Source organism: Lactuca serriola, chromosome 1 (assembly GCF_051521515.1).
Source record: "Lactuca serriola cultivar US96UC23 chromosome 1, Lser_US96UC23_V15, whole genome shotgun sequence".
In the NCBI taxonomy this organism is placed as follows: domain Eukaryota; kingdom Viridiplantae; phylum Streptophyta; class Magnoliopsida; order Asterales; family Asteraceae; genus Lactuca; species Lactuca serriola.
This window is the reverse complement of record NC_136408.1, coordinates 156,736,297-156,747,800: the sequence shown is the minus strand read 5'-3', so window position 1 is coordinate 156,747,800 and position 11,504 is coordinate 156,736,297. Positions and strand designations below refer to the sequence as shown.

The 11,504-nt window shown below is 30.0% G+C and overlaps 1 protein-coding gene across 1 annotated transcript; it reads left to right on the top strand.

Annotated features, from left to right (window-relative positions):
* The first annotated feature begins 356 nt into the window (after positions 1-356).
* Positions 357-10,649, top strand: LOC145100410 (disease resistance protein RUN1-like). The gene is made up of 7 exons (XM_079037697.1): positions 357-593; positions 1,520-2,298; positions 6,898-8,041; positions 8,179-8,502; positions 8,579-9,493; positions 9,581-10,188; positions 10,322-10,649. Exons 2-6 carry the CDS (start codon positions 1,766-1,768, stop codon positions 10,178-10,180), a joined length of 3,516 nt encoding a protein of 1,171 aa, XP_078893823.1. The 5' UTR covers positions 357-593; positions 1,520-1,765; the 3' UTR covers positions 10,181-10,188; positions 10,322-10,649.
* The last annotated feature ends 855 nt before the right edge of the window (positions 10,650-11,504 follow it).

The window sequence follows — 11,504 nt, the reverse complement described above, 5'->3', positions numbered from 1 at the left end:
TTTTGTAAGTTAACGGACGAAAGTTCAAATAAAAAAAAATCATATTATATGTGATACATAGGAAAGGTACATAAAAATAAAAACAAAAACGCTAAAAATAATAATAAAAAAATGTATGTCGAAACCTAGAGAAGCTTGACTAAAAGTTTAAAATGGAAGGCGTTAAAGTGACATTAAAAAAAATAGAAGGATGAAAAATATAATTTTATAAAATATTTAAAAAATAGAAGATAAAATATGCTATTTATAAAAATGAAGAGGTTGCAAACGGTCAATAGAAACTTTCACCCACGTTGCAAATTGATATATAGTGTAATATATTGAAATATTGATTAGCAATTGGTTATTAGAATAATAAAAATAAACATAACGTGATGCCCTCTCCACAACCCAACGTTCTGTCTTTCCTCTCTCGCCTCTCCCTTTCTTCCTCGTTGACTCACCGTATACTCGGCAAATTCCCGTCTTTCCTTCTGTAGTTTTTTTCTCGTCATCCTTCTTTGTCGCGTCGCTGTTGGTTTATTAGCTATTCTCGCCGCTTCAGGTCCCCCTGTAGCTCTATAGGCAGGGAACTATGAAGGCATTCTTATAAGGTATTGTAGGCAATTTTATCTTATTAATCGTATATCACATCATAATCATTTGTTTGTTCATTAGCAGGGGATTGAAATTTCGATTATCTCAGTCACTTTTTTTCAGTTTGTATTTCAGTCAGTGTACTACAGAGTCCAACATGTACTTCTTTTAATTCCTTTATATCTTCTAATTCACAAACACGATTCTCTACGTATGATTCTTTGTGATCCTGAACTGTAAGCCTAACACTGATAATGAACAAGCTTAAATTTTCGACTGAATAATGGTAAATTGACTGGTGATGTTCCCCTTATCACTTTTTCACTTAAGTCACGTTTGTCACATAATCAACCCTTCATTGACATGCTCATATATAGTTGCACCAGAAGAGGAAACTCGGATAATATCTACTTTTGAATACGATAACTTTTGGCCAGTTTCTCATTTGCGTGCTTGGGCATACCGTTGATAGTCTTTTCATATGAGGTTGTAGTTAAAACTCAGGTTAGGTTAACTTGAACTCCTGTTCCCGGGGGGGGGGGGGGGGGGGGGGAGGGGGGGGGGGGGGTTCAAAGAAAAGTCGACACATCTTTTTCAAAAAGAAGATGCTACTGACAATTGATAGTAATATGTATATATATTTGTGTATCAAGTGCATTTACCTATGAAGATTCATGTACCATAGACTTTGTAATTAAAAGTTAATATGCAGTGTGACTTGTTAGTTTCAAATTCATATTATTTGGATAGATCAATTCAAATTTCAAAAGATTGTTCTTTAAACGCTACACTTAAAATTCACATGGAAAAGTTTGGAGGTGCATATGTATTGCTTTTTAAGCACTTCAATTTTTTTATTTTGTAGAATATAAGGTATCATTATTGAGGTTTAAATTGTTGATTATACTTAAGTTCTGAAGCTAATAATAATTTGGATTTTCAGTAGAGACATTATGTATTGGATCCTGAGATTGAGGCAGAGGTGAGGAAAGCGTGGGTTTAAAAACATAACAACACAATACTTACTTTTTGAGAGACACAAGAGATAAACGGTGAAATCAATTGATAATTGATGATATCTGGAGTAAGAGTTTTGAACTTATTTGGATACACCCACATATAAGGAGAAACAAGAATTAAATACACAAAATCGTGGGGAGGGCGAACGGTCCTCTACCCATAACTCATCATGGTTGTTCTCTCTGATCTTTCAGAAGGATCTTCATCTTCTTCATCAATTCAATGTCATAGATATGACGTGTTTTTAAGTTTTAGAGGTCTTGACACTCGTCATAGTTTCACAAATCACCTTTATAATGCCCTCGTGCATGCCAATATCACTACCTTCTTGGATGATGAAGAGGTTGAAACAGGGGAAGATCTTAAACCAGAATTGGAGAGTGCAATTAAAGCATCTAGGGCTTATGTTATTGTGTTGTCCAAGCATTATGCCACTTCAAGGTGGTGCCTTGATGAGTTGGTGCTAATCCTTGAGCAACGAAGGACATCCAACCTTGTTGTAATCCCCATCTTTTATCATGTTGCACCCACCGATGTCATGAAGAAAGAAAGTAGTTTTGGAGATGCCATGACTAAGCATAGACGGATGATGGAGGCAGAGACAAATGCAGATAAAAGAAGTAAATGGGCTCAAAAGATAGACCTATGGAATAAAGCGCTTTCGGAAGTTGTAGATTTGAAAGGGATGGTTGCAAATGGCAGGTAACCACTTTGTTACCCATATTTCCATACACCTTTAATATTAATTAATTAGCACATGAAAAGTCAATATCATCTTTTTTCCTTATGAATTTCAATACATTTCTTCATAAATAGGCATATTTTTTATGTATTTAAATTTGGATGTCTTAAGTAAATTCTAGTTGCTGAATCTATGTTTTGCAATTATGTGATTTCATAAATTAATTCACTATTTGTGAGACATGTATGCCATAGTTGTTGATTAAAACAAAATGTTAAATACGAATGATTAAACAATAAGTTTTTGGAATTTGGAATTTGAAATAAATGAAAATTATCAGAAAAAAATATAAAAAAACATGCAAAAAAATAAATATAAAATAAAATTATGTGCTTAGCTGTTAGACCCATGTACTAAATAGGTTAATTATAACAAAATGTTGAATACGAAAGTTTAAACTGTAAATTTATTTGAAAAGAAAATTGAAATTTCAAATTTCAAATTAATAGTCATTGTGATATGTTTAATTTATGAAAACTAAATTAATGATATATTGAAAAATTAAAAAATAAAGTAAATGACAAATGTAAAATAAATATTTCAAAATTATGACAAAATGAAATATGGTTAATTGAATGAGAGAACAAAATGTGACAAAATGAATTTTATTTGTTAGTATAGATATATGTAGGCTGACCATTCAACTTGCTGTGCATTTAGTATTTTGTTATAAATAAATTCATTTAGATAATCCATTTAATGATGTTTATATGCTTTTAATTCGACAAAACTGCAAAAATGGTCCCTGTGGTTTCTTATTTTATGTGGTTACGGTCCAAACGTTTGAAAAGTTGCAGATTTTGTCATTTTCAACAAGTTTTGTTGTGGTTTTGGTCCCTCGTCTGCTAGTTGGCTGTTAACTTCCTTAAAATGACAATTTTACCCCTAGGGACCATTTTTGCAGTTTTGTCTTTTACCATACTATAAGGACCATTTTTGCATACATTCTTTTTTATTTTATTGAAGTATTATTTATTAATAGATATTATTTTTAATATATAATATTATATATTAATAAATATTCTTTTATTGGATTACTAATTTATTTTAGTTGATTTCGTTTATTTTTTTTGTTGGAATAATTATTTTTTATTGAATTATTATACATCAATACATATAGTTTTTAATAAATAATATTTATATCATAATAAATATTATATTATTGGATTATTAATTTTTTAGTTAATTTTTGTAATTCCTTTTTTTTAATTATTTTTATTGGATTATTACTTTTAATTTATTATTTTATTCATATACTAAATATCGTTTTATTTGGATTATTAATTTATTTTAGTTAATTCTATTTTAATTTTTTTTTGTCGAAGTAATTTTTTTATTGAATTATTATAAATCAGTACATATAGTTTTTAGTATATAATATTTATATCATAATAAATATTAGATTATTGGTTTATTATTTTCTTGCAGTTAATTTTGTAATTTCTTTTTTTAAACTATTTTTATTGGATTATTACATTTAATTTATTATTTTCTTCATATACTAAATATTATTTTGTTGGATTATTAATTTATTTTTAATTTATAATAATACTTCTTGTTAATTTTATTAGTTCCACCAAAAAATCGTGGGATACGCCAAATCGTCGTCTCTCATCATCGAAATCGTTAGGACCACTTCCAAACACTTTCATTTCATGTAGCTTATAATGAGAAACCATAGGGAAAATATCACCACCATCATTCGGTCACCACCACCACTTATAATTGTTATAGGGGTTTGTTGTGCAATATGTGGGATATGAAGGATTCCAGTGGATTATGAAGTGGTTGTCGCAGGTGGCTACCAGCGTTTGATGGGTGGAATAGGATAGGGTATCTATTGAACCTCCGATGTAGGTGTTTGGAGGTGAACCTGCCAATTTTTAAGGATGATAAGTGATACTTTTATGTATTTCGGCAACTTTGTAGTGCTAATAAAATTAAAAACAATTAATAGTATACATTAAAAATAAAATAAAAATCCAATACGATAATATTTATTATTTTAAAAAATAATAAATTTAAAAGTAATAATTCAATAATTTAATAATTCGTAAAAACAAAAAAGAAATTACAAAAGTTAATAATCCAATAATGTATTATTTATTATAATATAAATATTATATATTAAAATTAATATTTATTGATATATAATATTCTAATAAAAAATAATTGCTCAAACAAAAAAGAAATTATAAAAAGAATCAACTAAAAGAAATTAATAATTCAAAAAAAATATTGTTTTGTTATATATAATAATCCCATAATATAATATTTATTATGATATAAATATTATATATTAAAAACTATATGTACTGATTTATAATAATTCAATAAAAAAGAATTACCTCGACAAAAAAAAATTTAAAAATAGAATTAACTAAAATAAACTAATAATAAAAAAAACAATATTAATATATGAATAAAATAATAAATTAAAAGTAATAATCCAATGAAAAATAATTAAGAAAAGGAATTACAAAAATTAACTAAAATAAATTAATAATCTAATAATATAATATTTATTATGACATAAATATTATTTATCAAAAACTACATGTATTCATATATAATAATTCAATAAAAAAGAATTACTCCAACAAAAAAAAAATAAACGAAATCAACTAAAATAAATTAATAATCCAATAAAAGAATATTTATTAATATATAATATTATATATTAAAAATAATAGCTATTAATATATAATAATTCAATAAAATAAAAAAGAATGTATGCAAAAATGGTCCTTATAGTATGGTAAAAGACAAAACTGAGAAAATGGTCCCTGGGGTAAAATTGTCATTTTAAGGAAGTTAACAGCCAACTAACAGATGAGGGACCAAAACCACAACAAAACTTGTTGAGAATGACCATATCTGCAACTTTTCAAACGTTTGGACCGTAACCACATAAAATGAGAAACCACAGGGACCATTTTTGCAGTTTTGTGTTTTAATTCGTAAACCACATTTAAGATGGTTTTAATTTTACTAGTTTTTATATCATTCTACTTACTACCTTCAAATCTACTCTAATAAATAAAAATATTTTTTTGTCATATGTCACATTCTCATTTATTTTGCTGCATGTCATTTTATGGTTATTTTAAATAATTTTTTTTCCACATATCATTTTATGGTTTTTTCTATTCTAAAATATTCTATATAATATTTAAATATAATAATTATAATAAATATAATAATAAATGCATATCAACTTCATTAATTGACTTTCCTTCTAATTTCTAAATTTCTAAATTAAAACTACATTAGTTTCTTTATTTATCTATCTAAATTATTTATTTAAAATTAAAAGAAAAAAATACTTTAATTTTAATAATTGAATATTTTTCTTATTTTTCTTATAAATTTAAACTTTTCAAATGTTTAGAATTTTATATTTAATTTTCATCATAAACGAACTCATGTAATACATGGACGTTACACCTAGTTAGGGCTGTTCAAAAAAATCCGATATCCGATATCTGATCCGAAAATTTAAAAATCCGATCCGATATTATCCGAAAATTTCGGATATCCGAAAAATTCATACTGAATCCATTACTACCTCTTATCATTTTCAGTTCACTATACATATTTTAAAAGTAAGTTTTAATTCACAAATCGTAGCTTTGTTATATATTCAATTTATTTGTAAGCATTTTAAAAGTGGTTTTTCATTGACTACATGAAGTTTATTTAGTGAAAGGTAGGAAATGTTTGAAAATTAACCAAAACTGTTTGGAAACGATTGGAAGCTTTGTAGTGATAAATGGATCTTTGGATACTATGCATTAATGATGAAGAAAAACATTAACATTTTATGTGTATAGTATTTTTGAGTTTATATACTGTTTAAGTTCATACAATTAGTCTACTTTATGCTAAAAGGTTTATTTATAGTTGGTTTATTGGTTGAGAAATAATAGCAAGATAAAATTTCCAGATATCCGTACACCTATCCGAATCTGTATCCGAAAATTCGGATATCCGAAATTTCGGATACGGATACGGATATCAATATCTAGTATCCGAATTTTTCGGATATCCGAATTTTCGGATATCCGCATTTGAACACCCAATTGATTAAAATAATTGATTAATAGTTTTGATTTTTTAATATCAAAGTTAAATTAGTTTTATAATTGTGGTTCTCACGGGTTATAAACTAATCATATAATATGTTATTATGATATATAAATGTTATTGTAAATAGCAAAGGCTAGCTATAACCATTCAGTGACATCTGATTCACGCAATACCACATGGATATTTGGTTTTGATGGTTTTGTACAAACAAAATGATATTTGGAATCTTGTATTACATTGATAGCTCTGGTCTTATTATAGATAATAATTATCACTTTGCATATTAGATGCTTATATGGGTAGAAGTGAATATATGATAATGTTTATGGTCGGAAAACTTAATTAAAGAACATGATAATATGAATTATGATATAACCTTGATTTAGATTTTTCTAAAAACTAAATCTCCAGTATGCCATGTTAGTTTTTCTGGATTGTATTTTTTGGTTCTTACTAAAATCAAATTTCAGGCTAGAGGTGGAGCTTATTGACGAAATTGTTAATGAAATCTTTCGTAGATTACACATATCCTCAAGGATGCCACTTCCACACCTTATTGGGATGGAAAATTCTGTTAAATTTGTCACCTCATGGTTGAAAGATGCCTCTTTACATACAACAAATATACTTACTCTATTCGGTTTTGGTGGGATCGGGAAGACGTCTTTAGCCAAATATGTCTATGTGCTACATTCTCATGAATTTGCCACAAGCGGATTCATTGAAGATATCACTAGGAGATGTGACGAAAAATCAAATGGAATGTTTGATGTACAGAAGCAACTCTATGATGACATTTCAAAACCAATTTCAGTTGAAGTTCATGATAATTCTTTATACACATCAATGATAGCAAATGTACTAGCAAAAAAAAAAATGTTTTTAGTTCTAGATGATATTAGTACACTAACCCAACTTGATAGCTTACTTCGAAGTGAAGGTTTTCATGCAGGAACCAAAATACTGATAACAACAAAAGACTCATGGTTGACAAAGAGTTGTGCACTATTCAAAACGAACATAAAACCCAAACATGCAATGTACAAGCTTAAAGGCTTATCTGAGATCGATTCACAAAAACTTTTGTGTTTTCATGCATTCATGTGCAACGATCCCAAGGAGGGTTATGAAGAGATGTCAAAAGAGCTAGTGAAGTATTGTGAAGGACATCCAATGGCTCTTGAAGTTTTGGGGAAGTGTCTACATAATCGAGATCTAATTTACTGGAAGGGGTACATAAAAGGGCTAAAGAAAGAAAACGGCCCCCCTATAAGTAATGTCTTGAGAATGAGCTTTGACTCTTTGTTGTTCAAAAATGATAAAGACTTGTTTAAGCATATTGCTTGTTTTTTTGTTGGAATGGATAGAGATGTTACTAAAACAATATTAGAGGCATGTGATATAGACACAAGATCTGGGTTCACGAATCTTATTGACAAATGCCTCCTTAGTTTGAGATGGAATAATGAATTGATGAATATCGAATTAATTATGCATCAATTGGTTCAAGAGATGGGAAGATTCCTAGCACGTAAAGAAGCACTTGACAATCCATGGGAACAAAGTCGATTATGGTGTCATGAGGAGTCACTCAAAATGCTGAAAGAAAAAAAGGTTAGAGGCCATATATATATATATATATATATATATATATATATATATATATATATATATATATATTAAACCATTTTATATTTCTAAATACATTTCTATTACATTTAAAAATATTCTTGCATCCCCTTTCTTATTAGGGTATAGAAAATGTTCTAGGCCTTGCCCTTGACATGAGAATGCATGAGAAAGAGACCTTAAATGGATCATCTGCTTTGAAAACAAATGTATTGAGTAAGATGGATAGGCTAATGCTTCTACAACTCAATTATGTGCAAATAACCGGCTCATACAAGAATTTTCCAAAAGAATTAAGATGGTTGTGTATGCATGGGTTCCCTTTGAAGTCTATACCTTCAGACTTGCCAATGGAAAATCTGGTTGCTCTTGACATGTCATATAGTAATATAGAATCATTTGGAATTTGTTACAGTTATCCACAACGACTTCATAAGAGGCTAAAGGTAAATTATATCCATTTATTACTTTTATATGTGAGTTGATAATATTCACTACTATTCTAACTTATCTCAATTTCAGCAATTGATTGGATCATGCTCAAAAGAAAAAAGGTTGCTCGGATCGTTGAAGATTCTTAATTTAAGTTTCTGTGAACAACTCCATACTCTTGGTGGCTTTAGCCACTTCCCTAAACTTGAGAGGTTAATACTTAGAGGTTGCATTGGTTTGCTTGAGGTTTGTGAGTCAATTGATCAATGCGTTGAACTTGTCCTCATTGACATGAGCTACTGCAACAAGCTTGAAAAGCTTCTAAGAAGCATAGGCTTATTGAAGAAGGTTAAAACATTGTTGCTAAAGGGATGTAGTCTCGGTGAATCTCAAATCAAGATTAGAGATACAAATTCAATGATACAACTCAAGAGTAGCATTGGCACAAACACAAAGACATCTTCCTCTGTGGTTCTTGAGGCTATACCAAGTGATTTGAAGTTCTTTACGATTCCTTTACCAAGATCTTTAGTAAGGTTGTCACTTGCCGATAACAATTTGTCGACTGAATCCTTTCCCGTGGACTTTAGTTGCCTAGTCATGCTAAAGGAGTTATATTTAGACTACAATCCTATTGTTTCGCTGCCGAGTTGTGTGAGAAGCCTTCCTATGATTGAGATACTCAGTATGGTAAACTGTAATATGTTGATGTCGGTCGAGCATCCTCCACATACACTAAGATTTATGCAACTCTATAATGATTCGAATAAGCCTATGCTACGAAAAGTTGTATTTGATCCTGAAATGTCCCATTTCGAGCTTGTAATAAACCGGAATTTGTTAGCATCTTCTTCATTTGAAATTAATGGCTTAGTCAAAATACAATCAATGGAAGGTGTTGAGGAAACGGTATTACGTGCACTGGGTTGGACGAAGCTAGACTTTCTTATTGGAAGGCGCTTAGGAACTTATTTTGACGGTAGAAGAGAGGAATCTGAAATCCAGGTTTGCTCTAGTCAACTATACGTCTCTGTGAATATCTATGCATATATAATTATTGTGGTGATTAATGAAGGTGGTTGTATTTGGCAGATGTTTTATGAATTTGGAATATTCAGCACAATCTATGGAGGTGAAGAGATGCCGAATTGGATTACGGAGAAAAGCATGGGCCCATCAATATCATTTACCATCCCATCATCTCCTAACAACCTCAAAGGATTGAATTTCTGTTGTGTGCTGACATGTGGATCTATAGAGGATGAGTTCCTTGGTGTTCCGGTTATCATAACTAGTAATATAACACAGAACCGCACCTGGATATATGAACATTACATTGACAGATTATTTAATGTCGGTGTAAAGTCTTTAACATTGTTAAGCCATTGGATGTTTGGGATAAATGAGATGGAATGTGGTGACAAAGTTACTATTGCTGTGACGTGGAACCCATTACTTTTTGCTAATGAAGTTACAAAGGAGTGTGGGGTTAGTTTTGTGTATGATGATGGAGACACAGATGGAGAAGATGCGTTGTCTTATTACAAGTCATGGAATCACATTATTGGTGGAGATCTCACAGGATTTCAGGTAACAACCGGAGAATACATCCTAAACAGAAGCCGAATGCCACTACCTTACATTGACAAGAATCTACTCAAATATGATAATTGTATGGAGAAGGCGCCCTGAATGTTAAGGTAGATGTCATTCTTAAATATTAGTTTTGATCTACCACTGATAATAACTAAATGATAGTGATTTAGTAATATATAATTCATGTTTTGATTTATTGCAATCATCGTCAAATCTTAATCTATTTCTTTTCATTAGATAAGCTATTGTACTTCAGAGCTTTTTCTCAAAGGAAGTTTGGCATAATGGAGGATGGCCACTAAGGTACTTTCATACCAACCCCCTGAAACAGACTTACACTTCTGACTCACATGACCTTTGCTCTCATCTACAGCTTTTCGATTTAATGCGTTTTTCTTTTAGTTCGTTTTTATGTTTTCTAATTAAAATAAAGGTACTTTTTGTTTTGGTGTTATATTGTCATAAAGAGTGGATCTTCCAAACGTTCATGATCAAGATTTTTCCAATAATGGGCTCGATCTTTTTAACTAATTATGCATATTTATCTCGCTCCCCAAAAAATAAAGTCTATTGCACAACATAATTGATCATATTACACTTATTTTGGTGGTAATAAACTGGTTCTTGTGCACAATGTTTATTAATATATACCGCTAAAAAAAATATGTCATTTAGTGGCACACAAAATGTGCCACTAAAAACCTCAAAAAATGCCACTAAAGGCATTCCAAAGAATCCGCGGCACACATAATAAGTGTCATTAGAAACGTTCCGACTAAAACCTTATAATGACACTTTTTATGCCACTGCAGTTTTTTAGGCTTTTAGTGGTCCTTTTTTGTTTGTCACAGTAGAATAAAAGTTTTTTTTGTGTTTGTGCCATTGAATGCTAATATGATTGAAGAAATCATGCTATTTTTAGTTGCATATTGAATGCCATTGAATGCTATTATGATGGAAAAATTGTAATATTTCACCTAATAAGAGTCACGTAATAGAAGTCAAAAACTCACAAATTAATAATATAATCTTCTTCTCTTAGATTTTTTACAATCTCATTCCAAAAGGGTGAAATCAAGCATCACCAAACTTAGGGGTGAGCATGGTGCGGTTTTAAAGCCAAACCGAACCACAAACCGTATGGTGCGGTTTTTTGCATTCTTAAAACCGTTGGGTGCGGTTTTGCAACGGTTCGGTTTTACGGTTTTTAAATGTGGTTTCGGTTTGTATCGGTGCGGTTTCGGTTTTAAACCATGTCTAAACTTTGATGCAGTTTTTTATGTTTATTGGTACGGTTTTTTAAAGCGTAAGACCATGTGACTACTCTCACAAACTAATTAATAATCGAAGGTTGGTTAACTTTGTCTTAATTTGTTACAATCTTATTACACATGTCCATTAGTACATTTGGTTAACAATA

Excerpts from the sequence above, each read along its gene's own strand:
- LOC145100410 (XM_079037697.1), top strand. The coding sequence starts at position 1,766 with ATGGTTGTTCTCTCTGATCTTTCAGAAGGATCTTCATCTTCTTCATCA. Across the intron at positions 8,042-8,178 it reads AAATGCTGAAAGAAAAAAAG|GGTATAGAAAATGTTCTAGG; the intron begins GTTAGAGGCCAT and ends CTTTCTTATTAG. Across the intron at positions 8,503-8,578 it reads GACTTCATAAGAGGCTAAAG|CAATTGATTGGATCATGCTC; the intron begins GTAAATTATATC and ends TCTCAATTTCAG.